This window comes from Neolamprologus multifasciatus, chromosome 2 (assembly GCF_963576455.1).
Source record: "Neolamprologus multifasciatus chromosome 2, fNeoMul1.2, whole genome shotgun sequence".
In the NCBI taxonomy this organism is placed as follows: Eukaryota; Metazoa; Chordata; class Actinopteri; order Cichliformes; family Cichlidae; genus Neolamprologus; species Neolamprologus multifasciatus.
In genome coordinates this window covers 35,129,857-35,149,020 of record NC_140440.1, presented here as the reverse complement: position 1 = coordinate 35,149,020, position 19,164 = coordinate 35,129,857, and the positions used below count along the sequence as shown (strand labels likewise).

General features: G+C 41.2%; 1 protein-coding gene across 2 annotated transcripts in view; it reads right to left on the bottom strand.

Moving 5' to 3' along the window:
• The window catches only part of glra4a (glycine receptor, alpha 4a), a 63,549-nt gene extending 46,867 nt beyond the window's left edge, over window positions 1-16,682 (bottom strand). The window contains exon 1 of one of the 2 annotated variants that reach the window (XM_085131077.1): window positions 15,881-16,682. In XM_085131077.1, coding sequence (XP_084987203.1) covers window positions 15,881-15,948 — 68 coding nt within the window. In that variant the 5' untranslated portion in view covers window positions 15,949-16,682. The remainder of the gene's footprint in view (window positions 1-15,880) is intronic. The other variant, XM_085131081.1, reaches the window with a different exon arrangement.
• Between the last annotated feature and the right edge of the window lie 2,482 nt (window positions 16,683-19,164).

The following is a 19,164-nucleotide window of genomic DNA, read 5'->3' as shown; positions in this document are numbered from 1 at the left end:
GTGTCCTGTTATATTTTAGATAGCAAGGAGTTTATTAAACGTCACCGAAACAATCTGCAAATTTCATTAAAATTTAATAAACTATCATCTTGTCTTTATTTTTAGTTAGCACATACCTTAAACACTTAAAGCTGTAAGCTAATGATAGTTATATAAGAGCAGATGCTGCTGGTGCAATAAGCTGTACGTTTTACGTCCAATGGATGATGATCTGATTAGTCGACTAATCGCAAAAATAATCGGTGACTAGTCGACTATCAAAATAATCGTTTGTGGCAGCCCTAATGGACACATACAGTAAGTCCAACCATCAATATAGAGCTATTTAACTGATGGTTGAAGACCCTATTGGATCGGTTACAGCAAAGGCAGAAAACCTACTGACATCAAAGCATCTCAGGAAGCTTTTTCCTCACCAGATGAAACTGTCATGTTCTTGTAATTTGATTCTTACCATGTGAGAGCAAAAGTAAGCCTTAACACACAGTAATTCTTTGAGTGTATAGGAGAATTATACAGGGTCCTTATATAAGACTTTGCAAGTGAACTTCCCTTATTTAATGCTGCTGAAGAGGAGAGACTCCCTTACGCTGGGTTATCTGACAAATACAGCTTTAATCTTTCTCAACCACCTTTACCACCTGACAGATTCTCCTTTACTGATTGTATGTGACTTAGGGTGTAGTAAAATGTAGGAGGACAATACTTCTTATGCTGTTTTGACTTTATTTGGTAAAATTGGGTTTGCTACGAACTACTGAAAGGCTACGATTAAAACATTGTGTAAACATACATGCTGGTATGGATATTAGGGGTTCCATGCTATGGTAGTTTTTGCATTTCCTGGTCAAAAACCAGGCGGAGACGCAAACCCAGCATCTAGTCTACTCTTAGTGCTGGTCCCAAGTCTGAATGAATGGGCGGGTTGCATGAGGAAGGGAATCCACTGCAACATTTGTGTAAAATCAAGCATGTGGATCCCCTTGGGAAATAAGGGATCAGCCAAAAGTTTCTTCTTGTACACAATAAAGATTAAATCTGGTTTGTGCTGCAAGAAAACACAAAGTCCTTATATTCAGCTTCCCAGATCAACATTAGGAATTCTGCTTGAAACCCGGGTGTAGTTTTTGTTTGACCTTATTAATTACCAACATCGCACAGTTATGCTTCCTAACTTTTACTCTCACTAAGCCAATGACAAGGCCAAAATGTACCTTGTGTTGTCAGAGGAGAATGACCACACTGCCTTCAGCTGAGAGGAAGGCAACAGTAACTTAAATAACCACTCACTACAACCAAGGTATGAAGAAAAGCATCTCCTTAGATGCCCCACTGTCATCAGATCTTAACTCAATAGTGCAGCTCTGGGATGTGGTGGAACAGGAGAGTCACATGCAAACAGTCACTAAATGCCATCATGTCAGTTTGGACCAAAATCTGTAAGGAAGGTTTCCAGTCCCTAATTGAAGAACTAAGGCACTACTGAAGGCAAAAGGGGCTTTCAACCGGGTACTAGCAAGATGTACCTAAATAATGTAGCCAGTGAGTGAGTGACCCTAACCCTGTTTATCCTTATCATCTACTGCAGCGGTCCCCAACCCCCGGGCCTCGGACCGGTACCGGTCCGTGAGTCGTTTGGTACCGGGCCGCGAAAGTTGAGGCTCAGGTGTGAAATGTATAGTTTTCAGGGTTTTTATCGGTTTTCAGCGTTATTTTGTTATCATTTTTATCGTTAACTTGGTTTTCCTGGGTTTTTTCACGTGTGTTATGAATAAATCTTCTTTTTTTCGGTACCGGTACTAGTTTTATTTTGTTGTATTTATCCGCGACACCTTAAAGGCCGGTCCGTGAAAATATTGTCGGGCATAAACCGGTCCGTGGCGCAAAAAAGGTTGGAGACCGCTGATCTACTGTACATACATAATCAGTGCATAAAATCAGAGCACAAGTTAGACAAGTAAACTAAAAGAAGGAAAAAAAACAAAACAAGCAAAATCCAATCCAATTTTATTTATAAAGCACTTTAAAATACCCAGCATAGGAACAAAGTGCTGTACAGAAAATAAGTTAAAACAATAGAATAACAGAAAACAGCAAAATAAATAAATAAAAACACATAAAACATAAAATTAAAAACAGCCCTATATTAACAGAAAAACAAGATAAAACAGCATCGAATCACCTAAAAACAACTAAAATAAAAAAAATAACAAACCAACATCTCACGTGGTGTCAAAGGTCAGGGTAAAGAGGTGGGTTTTCAAGAGTGACTTAAAAACAGATAAAGAAGTGGCCTGTCTGATCTCTAAAGGAAGCTCGTTCCACAGTTTTGGAGCTGCTACAGCAAAAGCAAAATGATTAATAAATTGTGGTATGCTGCTGTTCGACTGTTAGCTGTAGCCTGCAATATTTGGCTGACAAAGCTGACACAGCCCTATGTAATTAATGATTGATTATAGCGTGGTCATGATTATAGCGTGGTCACTCTAAATGGCTCGGTTAATGACTTTCGGATTCAATTACAAAGCAGCTCTTCAGCTTGACTCCACTGACCACTTCTTCTTTTGGCCAGCAGCGTATTATGAGGTCTTGCTTTCTGAGACCACACTTTCCCCCTCACTCTCAAAGTGAAGTTTAATCAGCAAGGCCCTTCTGGTCAGATGAAATGACATGATGGAGGGTTTCATAATGGTTCCCCACTTCATGATTCTAATTGTAGAGAGCATAATGACCTACAATAGTGAACCTCAGAGCCAAAGTGCTCTCCTAGTCAATAAGTGGGTATTTTTAATTTGCCAGAGCTAGAGAAGAAGAGTGGAGAGCTCCGCTTTATTGCATTACGTTACCACTGTGTCACATTTTCTTATCCAGACACCGGAGAGAGTTCGATTGTATGCTGGATTGTTTTGGCTGCAAAGATGCAGCAACATGTATTTGCAGAACACAACTGTGTTAACTAACTAACAACAACTAACCCTGATGAAGCCACCTGAAACCTTCACACCTACCGCGCCTCCACCTCAGCTGGCTGGCTGCCTTCTGCAACCAAAACTAAAATAAATAAAGAACTGCGACACTAGCAGTTTGACTGTGAAGCCAGGCCATTGTTAGAATCAAGAACAAGTAAGATTTGGCACAAAGACAATGGTATAGAGCTTTACTCAGGTATACAAATCAAACAAGTTCTTGCACTGAATTATTTAAGCAAGCAGTGAATGGAGAACAATTTACAACATTTTAAAGCACAACATGATCTAAAAGAGTCGGGGTGCTGCGTAGAATGTAAATTAGTGAGTTGAACTCTACACCAGAGATGGGCAGTAACGCGTTGCTTGTAACGCGTTACTGTAATCTGATTACTTTTTTCAAGTAACGAGTAAAGTAAGGGATTACTATTGCAAAAACGGTAATTAGATTACCGTTACTTTCCCGTAGAAACGCTGCGTTACTGCGTTACTAAAACCGTGATTTTTTTGCGAGAATGTCTCATGACAGTGACGTAAGCGAGTGCGACGTTCGTGACAACAGCTGTGTGCAGATCAACAATGGATCATATATCGAGTGCAGAGAGAGTATGAGCGTGCAGTGTTTAAAGCGTGGAAGTACTGACCTTACTTTGAGTTTGATTCCATAAAAAGTGACAAAAACATTAGTGTCCGTTGTGCGTGGGAAGAAAACTTCTTTTTACAGTAAAAAACCCCTAAACTTCCAAACAAGCACCGAGTAGCTACGACGTAATGGGAAACTCACAGAGAAACTCGCGGATTCTTCCACTGACCGCTGCACACCTGCACCAGGGTAAACCTCCGCCTACCCCACTCCTGCTTTACAGGTGAAAATAGAGCAACAGGACCGCTAGTCTTTGACTTTATTTATTTTCTGCTGTGTTTTACTTGCATCTATTTGAAAGACTGAGTGTAAACACACAAAAAATATTTTATTTTATGTGCTGGAATGTGCAGAAAATAGGTTTAAATGTTAAACTAATTTCTTCCAGTCAGAGAATGTTGCAGATAATTAAATTTTTGCTTGATGCATAAAGTTAAAAGATTAAAACTAATAAAACAAGTTTTAAAAAGAGACTTTTCCATTTGATTACATTTTGTATGATGATTATGCAGAAAAAGTAGAATTGGGCTGAAAGATCTATCACTTTATCACCTATTCAGGTTGTAAATCGTAACTTAAAAAGTAACTAAGTAATTAATTACTTTTGAAAATAAGTAATCAGTAAAGTAATGGGATTACTTTTTGGGGGAAGTAATCAGTAATTAGTTACTGATTACTTTTTTCAAGTAACTTGACCAACACTGCTCTACACTTAGTGTTTCATAAGTGAACATCAGTGTTACCATTTTCGAAGAATTATAGAAGGCAAGTAGTTAGGCGTACAGTTTTAAGGATGCCATCATCTACAGGTTTTAATATGAATAAAGGATTCAGAGAATAAAAAAAACAAAAACAAAAAACTATATACAAAGAAGACGACCATAAAACTATTATTTGCGGATACCATCTTTGGACAGGTAGTTGCTTTAAAAACAGGCTCATTTCTAGAATATTGCACGGCCTCCGGTACATTTTGGCAAACAACTGTCAGCGAAAACATAGCTGTATGTAAAATTACATATTAAACCTAAAAAAAAAAGCAGTTTAGTTACTCTATAAACTAAAACAATTGCCAGATAGAAACTGTAGATGTAGATCTGAAGAGTTTCCTGATCGGCAGAAACTTGGGTTTTTGTTTATGTGGGTTTGTGAGAAAACCCACATAAGGAATGATGCTATCGATTAGGTTGGCTTAATTACCTTTTGCCATTCCTGGCTACTTTAGGGGTTAACGCAGAGAAGGGAACTACTTCAACTTAAACCGTGCAGTTTTTCATCTTAGCTCACGACTGATGGACAGCTCTACTTAAATTAATAATGAAGGGACTGCATCAGGAGATGAACATGAAGTTTTGGTTTGTTTACTCAAAAGAAAGCTAAAAAAGTTCTCCATTACCTGAGGAAAACTGCAGAGGCTACATGAAAATGATGCACGTCTGAAAGGTTTTTGGAGGTTCCCTCCATAACCAGTGGACAATGTTGCATTTAATGCTCTTTCAGCTTAGCATTAGCTGGCGACATATCTTTAAAGATTAAAAGTTTACCCTGAGCTGATGCGCATCAGTTACGCTTCATGATGCATTTATTATTCAGTGGCTTGGGGTTTTGATTTCAGCTGGCGGCAGAGGCATGTCAAAAATACATGGTTTAGTGTGGACAGGAAAAGACAGGCAGAGACCCAGTTCTCATCCAGAATACAAAACTGGTTTGTGATATGAAGGATCGTAGCCATTTAACTCATGGTTGGATTTTGATATGAGAAAGTAACTGGCATATTTGCCCATATAAAATCCCTGAGGACAAAAACACTGTTTTCATCCACCAGCACCTGAAAACGATTCCAATCTGTCAAATGAGGCCATTACACACTTTTGATGCAACTAAAAAAGGGAAAGGTTATATGTGGTTTAACTGAAACATATGTCAAATAATCAGTCACATCTCTCAGCCTGAGGTGTCAGTTGACCAGTGAAGGAACAGGCCAGCTGCTGGAGACCATCACTGAACTGTCAGCTCCACCATACATCCAAATACAAATCTAATGCCCACTGAAGAAATGGGTAGATCGATGTCAGACAGTGCCTCCTTGACAAGGATGTGACTGTGTGCTACCCTTTTATTAAAAGCTGCACTTAAATAGAAGATAGATGTTCATTTTGCCTTTTTCCAGCTGCACAGAGTTATTAAAACTGAGAATGTGCAGAAAAAAATATGTTTTCTCCCTTTCCTTAACCCTTTAAGACCTACCATAGAACCAAGGCCGCCAGAGCTTACTTTATATTTTTACATGCTGTGGAGCCATTTTTGGGAGCATTTCAAGTTGCTATACATCAATACAACTGTTATAGCCTATATTTTAATCATATGTCTGCATTAAGTCCATAGTAACTACATAAATTGCAAAAAAGTGCAATAAACTACAAAAAAATTGAAAATCGTTTTTGTTTTTTTTACATATATTTCTAGTTAGAGAAATTTAAGAGGCTTATCCCTCAAAACTGTAAATACAAAAAAGTTGCACAAAATAGTTTCCCACCACAGGAAATTTATTTTGAGTGTCTTCATAGTTTTATTTTTGAGATACACCAATTTTTATATACTGCAGGAAAAACGAAAAACAATCCTATGCAAATTTGCAAAGAAAACAGCATCAAAATAAACTATTTCCAGCAGTGCAATATGAGTCCTAAGCATCCCAGAATCGACACAGAAAGTCATAAAGTCAAACATGACTTATAAAAACACCAGTATAGGCTTTTAAGGCCTACAAGTAAAAAACTAAACTTTCCGGCTTCAGGCAGGTCATGGCGGACATGTGATAGTTCACGCTGACGTCTGTTTCAATGTAGGAAGTGTTATGAACAGCTGATCGGATCGGCAAAGCGTGTTTCTGGAATATTATGTTTTTGTTGCTGCAAGTGCTTTTTATGCAGTTTTTGCAAAGTTATATGTGGAAGGAAACTGTGACCGAGGACAAGCTGATGGCATAAGATGTAAGTACAACTCCTCCGGTTTCATATGCAAAAAAAATATTGCGCTAGCTCACGTGGTTGCAGAGCTACCGGGATTTAAAAATAGTTACGCAAAATGGAGCGTGCCCGCTCTGACCGGCTTTAAAGGGTTAACAAGCCTTACTTGACTTTTATGACATCCTCATTGGAGTCTGAAGATTACAAGTGCAAAAACATGAACTCTTTGTTTATCTTTTGAGGACTTTTTTGTCTATTGGGTTAATATTTCATTGATAAGCATGCCTCTACTGCTCATGGCGGTGGCGGCTGTGGAGAGCAAACCGTCTGCTCCCCTCTTGTATCCAGCTTGGCTCTCATTTTTTCGTCATTAACTCACATAAACATCCCATCTGTTCTCCTTTCACACTTCCTTTTGCCAGTACTCCTTGCTGCTCTAATCTGTGTATCAACCAAGTGTGTGGGGATTTTCTGTGTTTTTGGAAAGAATGAGAAAACCCCAAAAGTGTTTGTTAAAGTCTAACTCAAGGTGAAATCACTGTTAGACCCTACCGATTTGTTTCTTTGTCTTGCCATGTGCAGCAGTCTTTTAAAACCTCGTCACACACGTCACATGTGAAGTTTAATTTTAAAAGGGTTTAAAAAATGCATGCAAAAGTTTTCTCTGATGGAAGTGCCAGGCATTTTCTCACCGGGGTTTTCCCCATGCAAGTGTTTTGGACAACTCCTAGTGGGCTGCAAAATGTTTAAAGTGAAGGCACACAATCTTTGCAGTCCTCTTCTCTCTGCTGTTTACTAGCCTCCAGATATTGCTTTGCTGTTGCAGATACTTCTGTGCCAGCTGGGAGGACCATCAGAATTTAATTAAAAGCTATCACAGAAAGATTTTGTCCTCGCCCAGAAACCGAGCTTTTGAAGTTTGTATTGGCTAAAAATCGTATTTACTTCTTTCCAGGGAGCTTACTATAAAGAAGTCCTTTTCCTGTTCTTTAGCAGTTGTTTTAGAACGGGCTTCAAAAGAAACATCAAGCTTGCTAAATGTCAATTAGCACTGTTATGGCAGACATTTTATTCCAAAAAGACATATTTGTAACATCGATTCCTGCATCTTAACTTTTCTACAAACCATTTTCATGAAATTTGACATAAGGTTAAAAAAAAGCTGACGTGCCATTAGAGGATCAGCTCACTGGCCAAAACTGATCCCCTTGGACTAGATATCGCATATCCTCCACATTGGTGACCCATGACTCGAGCATGCTACGGGCCGAGGATAACACAGACTCCGCTAAGGATGCATCAGTGGCTGCCGGTCCCCTGCCTCCTGCTGCAGCTACGTTTGCTGTGGCGCTGAAACTGACGGACTTTTGGCTCCACGATCCCCCGTCGTGGTTCGTGCACGTGGAGGCTCAGTTCGCCCTTCGCGGCATCTTGGCTGACAACACGAAGTATTACCATGTGGTGGCCTCGCTCGACCCGCTGGTCACCCGTCGTGCGATGACCCACCCGCCCAAGGGAAATACGCCGCCTGTTGAGGCGGTATGCCCTCTCCAACGCTGAACGAGCCAAAAAGCTCCTCACCCTGTCAGGCTTGGGTGGCGGTACTGCTCTCGAGCTCATGGAGAATAATAATAATAATAATAATAATGGATTGGATTTATATAGCGCTTTTCAAGGCACCCAAAGCGCTTTACAAGGCCACTATTCATTCACACACTGGTGGAGGCAGCTACAGTTGTAGCCACAGCTGCCCTGGGACAGACTGACAGAGGCGAGGCTGCCATATCGCGCCATCAGCCCCTCTGGCCAACACCAGTAGGCGGTAGGTGAAGTGTCTTGCCCAAGGACACAACGACCAGGACAGAGAGCCCGGGGATTGAACCGGCGACCTTCCGGTTACAGATACGCTTGGTGGGGGTTGGGTCAGCACCCTAAGCAACGTGCTGACCCGGACGTCCTTGCCCTTCAGTCAACGAAAAACGGACCTTATGCTGGAGGACACCCCTGTGTGGGACGGCGGTCCGCGCCTGCTTTGCGATGTTTCCATCGGCCGCCCCTGCCCGGTGGTTCCCCTTTCATGGCGTCGTTGTGTTTTTGACTCGATGCACGCCCTCTCTCATCCCGGCGTCCGGGCATCGGTCAAGCTGGTCGGGGCCAGGTTCGTTTGGCCCGGCCTTCGCAAAACAGTGAAAGACTGGGCTGCGGCCCATGCCATGCCAACGCTCGAAAATCCACAGGCACACGCAGGCACCCCTCGAACCTTTCCGCGTCCCCGGTAGGCGTTTCGATTACGTTCATGTGGACCTGGTTGGTCCCTTGCTGCAGTCACAGGGTTTCACGCACCTTTTGACTGGTGGACCGCACGACCAGGTGGCCGGAGGTGGTACCCCTGGCATCCACGACAGCGGTGACGGTGGCCAGAGTATTTTTGTCAACGTGGGTTTCGCGTTTCGGTCCCCCTGCTGACATTACCTCCGTCCACCATATGACGGGCCATACAGGGTTCTTAAACAGGGCGAAAAACATTTCATTTTGGACTTTGGCGGTCGGCAGGAGGTTGTCTCTATTGACAGACTTAAGCCTGCAAGATGCAAGATGATCAAGTGGTCCCGGCCCAGGGCACTCGCCGCGGCCACCCACCTGCCACCAGCTGATGGATTCTGTTTTTTCCCCCAGGAGCGCCCCACAATCAACGGAGCCCGAGTTATCTGCAGCTTTTTCTGACCGCCAGTGCCAGCCTGGTGGACCACTAGAGGGCTCCACTCACACCCAGTGTTGAGGAAGTGTGTTGCTGTGTTTTGTGGCGCGATGTGTTCAGTTGATGTTGGAGAGGAATAAAGAAGGAGTGAGAACTGAGAGCTCTGTGTCGTCCATGCTTACCTCCACACAGTAACCCTTTTTCGGTCACTTCCCCCATCACAAATATTTGAAGGACAATCCTAAGCTGATCAATATCTTCCAGTAGATGTATTCAGCTGAAGTACATTCCAGTTTAAGGTAGAAGTCAGAATTTCCAACTGGAACGCCCCCTCAAGTTGGATTTCCAAATCTGAAAGTCGGAGCCGCCCGGCCAACCCAGCCCGTTCTCACTCCCGAGGCGTAACATGCCGACGTTTTGTCACGTCCCGCGGCGTTCCTGAGGAACGCGAAAGGAGACCTTCGGCGTTTTTAATGGTACGTGGCGGGTTATGGGCGAAATCCAGTGCAATGACGCTCCCGCGGTAATAGACGTTCCAGCCCTGTATTCCAGCCCTAAACCTAACCTTATCCCTAGCCCTAACCATAACCTTTTTCCTGAGCTTAACCAAGACTTTAATGATGTTAAATAGCGTGTTTCTAAGCGATTTGAAGAAAAAGAGCGAACGTGTGTAGATTGAGTCCATACGGTTCTCATATTTCCTCATTTTTCCGAGGTCGTCATTTAGGAATGTGGTGGGTAGCCGAAAACGTAATATGTTGACGATTTGTCACCTAGCGTAAAATGTTACGCTTTGGGGGTGAGAACGTGTTGGCCAACCCCAGTTTAACAATCCAAGATGGCGGCAGTGAACATAAACTTTGCTAAAGAGCAAAACAAATCCTGTTTTTTCTCGATTTTCCGACTTCACTACTGGAACATGCTCAACTCTGCAGTGACATCACTCCTAGTTCAGCCATTGTAGTTGAAAAGTTGATCACATCTCTTGATGAAAATAAGGAACTGCATGTCGTCACACACCAAAACAATTGGTTGGTTTCATTTTAAAACCCTTTGGTTCAAATTTATTCTGTTATTATAACTGCAGTAACACTGGAAGTATCTCAGTGGTATACACATTATTTCAATAGGGCCAGTTAGTCACTGAGACACAAATCTTTTTTTAAAGCGTTCAAAATTTTAAGTTAGACTTTCCTTGCAAACGCAGTGACACTGCATTAAAACTACTCCTCACATTATAAACTAAATATGAGAAACCGAACATACCAGCAATGCAGTGAAGAGTCTAAAAAGTAAAAATAACTTATTTTGTGTCTCTAACTGGGTTACAGGATTTTTGATCATGTTTATCTCCAAATATGTCCCTCATATAATGTTTAATGTTTATGGCTGACCTATTTTCTCAAGTTGAGGTTTGGGGTCATGTTAAGTCTTTATCTACTCCAATTCATGCATTACAGTTAAGAGGGAAAGATCCCATGCCTCCTCTTGAACCACCATGCTCTCACGTATGCCTGCATGTGCGTGCACACACTCACACTCTAATCAGGCTCGCAAGTGCCCAGCTCCATCTGATAAGACTTACTCCCTGATATTTTTTAAGCTCTGACTCATGATCTCTAGCTGACTGCAGGCAAGGACAGCAGAGATCCTTGGTGTGCAATCCTCTGCCCGTCACTTCATGCAATCCACTACTCTTCTCTTGCAATTTCCCAGTACACATGTCAGATGACCAGCGGTCAGGGACATATTTGCACGATTTCCTCTGATGTGATGTTCACATGGTGAAGACTTCATGTGTGATAGTTTGGCTATTTTTTTTTATTACAGTATCAACAACCAACTCGTTTTTCACTGAACACCCCAAAGAGAAAAATTCAAGTTCTACCCTGTGGAAAGTCCCGTTCAGACAACACATCAAATGGTGTTAGTCAGAGGTGTCAGTGGGAGAAGTTCTGTTGTAATGTGGACCTCTTTTGCTAATTTGCAGCTAATTATTATTATTTTAATTCTTAATTCTTGGATTTGGCTAGAGTAGCTTCACATAACTCAGTTTTTTTTAAACCTCATGCTGAGCCTTGCTGCAGCCTCTCAATTCATCTGCCGTCTGAAACAAGCCATTTTGGCTCCTTTGCTTTCAAGGCCAGCCTCTCTTTGACCTAACTTACTTCTGATAGGATGCCTCTTATAAACAGGAAGTTTGAACAGCAGTTGGGTGTGGCTTCCATACGCAGCAGACCTGTGTGCCTGAGGATACCTTATTAGAGATAATCACTCTTATGAAAATCATATAGAGTCATTAATAGAAAAAAAAGTGAAGCCTGAGCTTTAGGCTCACGTGGATCGCTTCAATTTTATCCGACACTTGGCCGTGTTTAAGTGAATATTATCAACTTTAAGACTATAACAGAAAAAAATGAAAACATAATTGGTCCACTTTCATAGCTCCCCATAATAATGTGCGTTCTAAAAAAAATGAGGCAGTATAACTAAAACAAAAACTCATGACCAGAGATTTTAACGCGTTACTGTAATCTGATTACTTTTTTCAAGTCACTAGTAAAGTAAGGGATTAATATTGCAAAAACTGTAATTAGATTACTGTTACTTTCCCGTAGGAACGCTGCGTTACTGCGTTACTAAAACCGTGGCCCTTTCTCAATTCTCAAGTACGCGAGTACGTACTCGCGTTCTCGGTGAGTACGTACTCGCCGAGAACACACGGGAGTACGGACTCGCCGAGAACGCGAGCACTTACTCGCGATTTGTACAATTGGAACACCAGCGTACTTGATGATGTCACAGGTCCGGAGTTTTTACTGCCGTCCCCTCTTAATTTAACTGTGAGTAATATGTTATGAAGCTTAACTTTAATCACAGCCAAACCGGTTTACTCAGGAACAAATAAAACACTGAAATAAACCAAACATTAACATTTAGAAGTGATCGAAGTGACTTATATATCATGTTTAACCTCAGTAGTGAAATCTCTATTAATAAAAATAGTGTACATGTACATACGTGTACATACCTTAATAAAAACAAGCAGGTGAGATGTTAGAACGCTTTTATTTTTATTTTAGTGGACACTCAATACATTAGACAGCTACTGGGGTTTGTTTAACCTGAGTAGCGAAAAGACCGCGGGGGGTGGGGGGGTTGAAAACAATGTGCCGGGAGTCCGCTGTTCTCGCCGGCTGTAATAATCCTCGACCTCACTGTCTGCTATGGAGCTGGCGGGTCACAGACGTCTCCGAAAACGTCGGACCTCGTTTGGAAATATATGATATCTTGATAAACTGAGCAGATATTCGAAGTTTACACAGCTACATTCTCGCTTGAAAAGAACTTAAAAGTTTATTTTGTGACCCAGAAAGAATAATATTTAAAAGTTTTTAGACCCGCTCGTCCGCCATTGCCACGTTTGAGTTTTGGACGAAATGCATTCTGGGATATTTAGCTGTACCAAGTCCACACAAGTCACCACCGATGCATGCTCGATAAAACGGGCGGAGCGAGAACACATCCGGGACTTTTTCGCGTTCTCGGCTTGATGCGTACTTCGAATTGGAACAGTACTTGGTCTCCGACTGATGATGTAACACGAGTACACGAGGACGCAAGTACGCACAAGTACGCATATTGAGAAAGGCCCCGTGATTTTTTTTGCGAGAATGTCTCATGACAGTGACGTAAGCGAGTGCGACGTTCGTGACAACAGCTGTGTGCAGATCAACAATGGATCATATATCGAGTGCAGAGAGAGTATGAGCGTGCAGCGTTTAAAGCGTGGAAGTACTGACCTTACTTTGAGTTTGATTCCATAAAAAGTGACAAAAACATTAGTGTCCGTTGTGCGTGGGAAGAAAACTTCTTTTTACAGCGAAAAAACCCCTAAACTTCCAAACAAGCACCGAGTAGCTACGACGTAATGGGAAACTCACAGAGAAACTCGCGGATTCTTCCACTGACCGCTGCACACCTGCACCAGGGTAACCCTCCGCCTACCCCACTCCTGCTTCACAGGTGAAAATAGAGCAACAGGACCGCTAGTCTTTGACTTTATTTATTTTCTGCTGTGTTTTACTTGCATCTATTTGAAAGACTGAGTGTAAACACACAAAAAATATTTTATTTTATGTGCTGGAATGTGCAGAAAATAGGTTTAAATGTTAAACTAATTTCTTCCAGTCAGAGAATGTTGCAGATAATTAATTTTTGCTTGATGCATAAAGTTAAAAGATTAAAACTAATAAAACAAGTTTTAAAAAGAGACTTTTCCATTTGATTACATTTTGTATGATGATTATGTAGAAAAAGTAGAATTGGGCTGAAAGATCTATCACTTTATCACCTATTCAGGTTGTAAATCATGTTTTTAAAAAGTAACTAAGTAATTAATTACCTTTGAAAATAAGTAATCAGTAAAGTAACGGGATTACTTTTATGGGGAAGTAATCAGTAATTAGTTACTGATTACTTTTTTCAAGTAACTTGACCAACACTGCTCATGACTAAGCCAAAGCTAATTTCTTTAGCTATTTTCACATTTTCTGATCCAGCTTTACTTTATTTAAACAGTTATTTTAAATCAAGTTCAGGAAACCCTTTTCTGCAAATGCACACAATATTTTTCACAGCTAATATTTTAAAAGGTGTTGGCAATAAGGTGTTAGCAAGAACATTTACAGTGGCACTGTTCTGTTAAAGTGTCCAGTAAACTGTAACGGTGAGCAAGCACGAACCATAGCAAGGGAAACAGCTAATATAATCCAGCCAGCTGCTGTTTCTCTTGCAGTAGTGCGATAAAATGCAAAAGAAAATATCCATTATAAAAAAGCCAAAAGTTTAGAAATTATGTATAAGTTAGTCGTTTAAGTGCTGTGGACTTAAAATACGACTTGCAGCAAAGCACCATGATTATCTTTATGTTTCAGTTCTGTGAGTGCAAGTTTTAAAGATGCTTAAATTAACATAAATCAACAACTTTGCAATTAAAACTTAGCATTTTTAAGTTTCCTCTTGCAGGGTCAGAAATTGTCTGGGATACCACACCAAGAAATGAAGTGGACAGCAGAAAAGCTTCAGGAAAAGAGAACGTGTCAGGTTTTGCTCCAGGTTGTCATTCAAGTTAAAGAGACACAACATCGCCTCTTTCTACAGACACACGTCAACACGTAACCATCTCCCAACCCTCAGAGTATGATATGAACTTGGTTATTTATTACACCCTTCGTTCCCGTTTCTCATTTCCTCTTGTTGACAAACACCCAGTCCAAAACATATATCCATCCTGCTTGATGAGCACTATTTCACATGACATTTCCCCCCAAATCTCTTACAGCACTTCCCACCTAACATACACCTCCCCCTCTTTCTCCATCTCGTTTCTCCTATCTGAACCATTTCTCTCCATCTACCAGCCTCATTCTCCACTTTGCTAATCTTCACACTACCTCCAGCTAAATGAATCACTCTTTCAATTTCTTGTTCCCATTTCTCCCCATCCCGGGTTGTTCCATTCCCATTTTCATCTTCCATCATTCCCCCAACGTGTCCATTGACTCCATCTGATTCTGCCTGTCTTTTACACCTTAATCCCTTCCTTTTCCTTCATGCCTCCCCCCCACTCCCTCCCTACGTGGCTAGCAGAACGACTGGTAGGAGAGCATATAATTTGTCAGAGGAGGTGCTGTCAGTTGACTGCTCTCCAGGCTAAGAGCTGCTCTCCTCGCCCCTGGGTTCACGGAGTCACTGCTCTGTTCCGCTCTGGGATTATGCAGATCTTAATTCCCTTCCGCTCACACCTGAGGGTGGCAGGGCATGAAATAAGAAAAGTGTTCACTGCAAATAAAACTTTTTGCCACCAAGACGAGGGAGAGAGGTTGAGGGAGGACGAGAGGAAGGTGACACGGAAAGAAGAAGACAGAGGAGCTTGGTTATTGTTAGATGGACTGAGTGAAAGAATGATGGCGTGGAAATAAAATGTTTTCGAGAACCCACAATGAATGAGATTTCCTGCAGTAGTGAATAAACTAAGCACAGAAACAACATGCTCCACTCCCAGCTCCCATTTTCAAACATGCATCCAAATGTTCAGTATGCAGCAGCTTCATTAGTTTTTATAACCCCAGCAAGCTTTGTAATCACTGTTCAGCACCACGATTATCCTACACTGGAGTGTTAATGTAGCGATTTAAACGACCCGCAAAAGCCATCACTCAACCTTTCAATGCAACCGGGAATTCCACAGGTAGTTTGACACCTCTGGGCAAACAGGGTTTAGTGACTCCGTGGTTTCTTCATAGTTAGCGGCATCTTTTTGTTCTGTGCGTAAACGGCAGGTCTAGTTTTTTAATTAATTAATTAATTGATTGGTTTTTTGCTCATATGTACCAGTCTTCCATTCCCCCTTCCAACCAGCATTTAAAACGTTTAGATGTTAATTTCTAATAAAGTCTTTTAAATAAGTAAACAAATGACAGATGTCTTACAGCCAGTAGCGTCGATTAAAATGGTTTTAAAAAAAAGTTTATGCGAAGCAGTTGATGAGAGAGAGAATAAGTCGCACAAACACTGAGAGAATAGCAGATTGCTCCCTCACCTGATAAAGACTCCTTGGAAAAAGCAAAAAGACAAGACATACAGTATCCGAATGACCTGTGGGAGCATCCTCTGGCTCGAAATCTCGCCCCACTCCCGATGAATAACTTGCGAGGTTAATTGTGGGAATCAGCAAATCCACTGAAGAATCGTGAGACCGGTGTGGAGGAAAAAGGCATCGTCTCTCTCAGGGATCCAGGCTGGTCTTTGGGTAAACTTCTCCCCCCTCCCAACAAGTCCAAGGGGGGGTGAACACATGCAAACAGCGGGCGCTGTGCTTCAGGCGGCTGGGCGGCACTGGTCAGACTGTCAGTGCGCTGGTGCATGTGTTCAAGGGGAGTGTCGGTTTACGTGTGGGTCTCTTTTTTCCTCTCTCCTTTTCCTTCACAATGTGGTTTCGTCTCCTTTTCACTGTATTTCCCTCCCTCGCTCCAAAAAATTTGAAAGGAGTGAAGATTTAAAGGAACAGTAGCTTTTGTTTTGACGGCTTCCTCTGGCGTAATTACCCTTAATTAGAATGAAAGCAGCGAGGCCTCCGATGATGACCTAATTAGACGCTAGCTGATGACCAGTTTGGACTAAAACACTCAAAAACGTGTCAGGAAAATGTGAAAGTTCATTTTTAAATTGTTATTATTTAAGATTTCCAGCGCAATAAAATAGATTTCTTCAAGTATTAGCGCCACAAGCTGTTTTACGCCATTAACCATTTTGTTTTCCTGCAAGTATCAGCAGGTAATTTCCAGCAACAGTCCCCTGATAGCAATCACCTTTGACCATCACAGCCAGCAGCTTTCTATGCACAGATCTAATTAGGTGCCGTGGTTTAATTACGCTTACAACATCTAGTTATCATTGGTAAACTATTGCTGTCAAGGGAGCGTGACCTGTAAATCCTTAGCCGACCAATCAACATGCAGGATGTTAGCACTTTGTGGACAAAAATGGTTTCTAATCACTAATTTAGAAAAAAACAACTAAATTACATAAGTTTATTTATTTCAGTTCAAACAAAAAAAATCTGGGCTGTTATTTTAAAAAATGATGATGATGATTATTATTATTATTATTATTATTATTATTATTATTATTATTATTATTATTATACCCAGGAGATGCATACCCACAGATAAACCTGCTAATTACTACTAACAGACTAAAATGTCCCTCACCTGAAATGGGTCAAAAAGCTTCTTTAAGGGTTTGTACCACATGGACAAATGAAAAGAAGAAAAAGAACAAACAGCCATTTATAGTTGTTGGTTTTTGAGTAAATGATTCTTTGTAAACAAAGCCACATTTTGTACAAAGCTGTGGAATGGGCATTTTAACATGGGGGTCTACAGGCAGTGACTCGCTTTTGGACCCATTCATAAAGTAGCCATTGGAGGAGCGGCAGTTTTTGGCACTTCAGTATTAGCTTCGTTTTTAAGCCCTGGAAGCTGCAGTATGGTCAAAGCAAATGTTGTTCACCAGTTTTTTTAAGGAGCTTCATTGAACCAAAATACAATATTGTTATCAACCAAATGACTGAGGTAAACCTGCCACCACCTTTGCACCCTTTAAAATTGTAAAAAGAGTAATTTTCCACATGGAAACATCAGCAAAGTGGAGCTTTTGCAGGGATGTTGCTGGTTTTATTAAATGAACTGCTGAGGTGGGTGCTGTGGTTAGCAAGTGCCCGATCTTCTTTGTAAAAAAGATCAATATATTTGTGGCTTGAACTAGATGGAACCCTGTCTGCTATGGTAGAAAGTGTTACTGCATCAGGTCATTGAATGCATCCCCATGTACTGGCAAAAGAAAGAAAGCAGAGCCGGTCTCAGTGTCCATTAGCGCCTCTGAACATTAGAAATCACAGGGCAGCAGCACAGTTGTCTGTTTTATTGTCAGTCATCTTTCCCGGTTGATTCCACTCAGCAGCTCTAAGTAGGCAGAACCATTACTTGTCTTTATGTGTGAAAATACAGCAGATTAACCTTCGCCATATTCAATTACTTGGTCCCCTTTCAATGAAGAACGGTATTAAAGATGCGTTTGGTTTCTCTTTCTTAAAAAGGAGTGAAAAATCACAAGCCTCTTTAGCTTCACATCCCACTGGGCTCATGAATTTACATCGGCTCATTCAAATTCTGTTTTTGAGTTTGGCTCTTTTTCTATGAGCGAGCGGGTCACACATTCAGAACTTTAAAAGAAGTCAAAAGATATAGCAGGTAAGCCCACGTAAAGTCTGAGAAAAATAAAAACAAAACAAAGGGATTATCCAGGAGGTGGTCTAAAAGGAAAGCGGCGATTAAACCTGCTGCAGACGCTGAAACACACACAGCTGCAGAAACAACAGCCAAGGCATCATTCATGTAACAGTGCTTTCACCTACCTGAAGCGTGCATTTGTATTTAGTACATTATTATGTAAAGGCTCTGTAGATGAGACTTTACCATCAACATCTGATAAGCTTAACGTTTTTCTGGCGCAGTTGGACCCTATCAGACTTATGGGTATGTTACAAATTGCAGAGACAAGGAAGGACTCGGAAAATGACATATAAACTAATAAAATAACACGGGTCACACCATCATCAAAACAAGTGGAGCTGACTGGAAAAGAGGCACAAGAGGAAAGAATGAGCGTGTGGGCACAAAAACAAAGGAAGGGAACGAAGGCTGAAGTTAAAGAGGTCACAGATGTGAAGGCAGAAGTTGCTTTGGATATTTAGTGTCTTTGTACAAGACACTGGCTGATATGCTAACATCTAAAAGCTGTTTAATAGAAGCTCTTTTGGCCTTTCCAGCAAAGAGGGAAAGGGTGGCTGTATAAAAAAAAGTCTAGTAAAACAACATAAAAGAGACAGATCAGGGATTGGTAGTTAAAGTGGGGGTTCTTGGGAAATTAGGAAAAATGGTAAAGTTTAAAGAGGAAGGTAGATTTGTTGTCAAGTTTAAAGATAAAAGTGACAAGGCCTTAAACCTCCCTCTGGCTGAAAGATCAAAGGGGAAATGTAGTGAATGTGAAAATGATGCTAAATGCTAATATTCTTGTCTTCCTCAAATCCAGAGCCCAGGGGTTGAAGTAAGAGTTACCAGCTACTGTGTTTAGTAGAAGATCTACATCAGCTGTAACAGAACAGAAGCTGTTACTGTGAAGAATTTAAATTCTCAAAAATTGAGGCAGGAACTGAGACACTATAATTTTAACTGAGCATAAATACACGCAGGATGAAGCAAAAGCAAGAGCTGTGAAAATGCAAAAACTGTGACGAGAAGGAAAAATGCCCCATCCAGATTC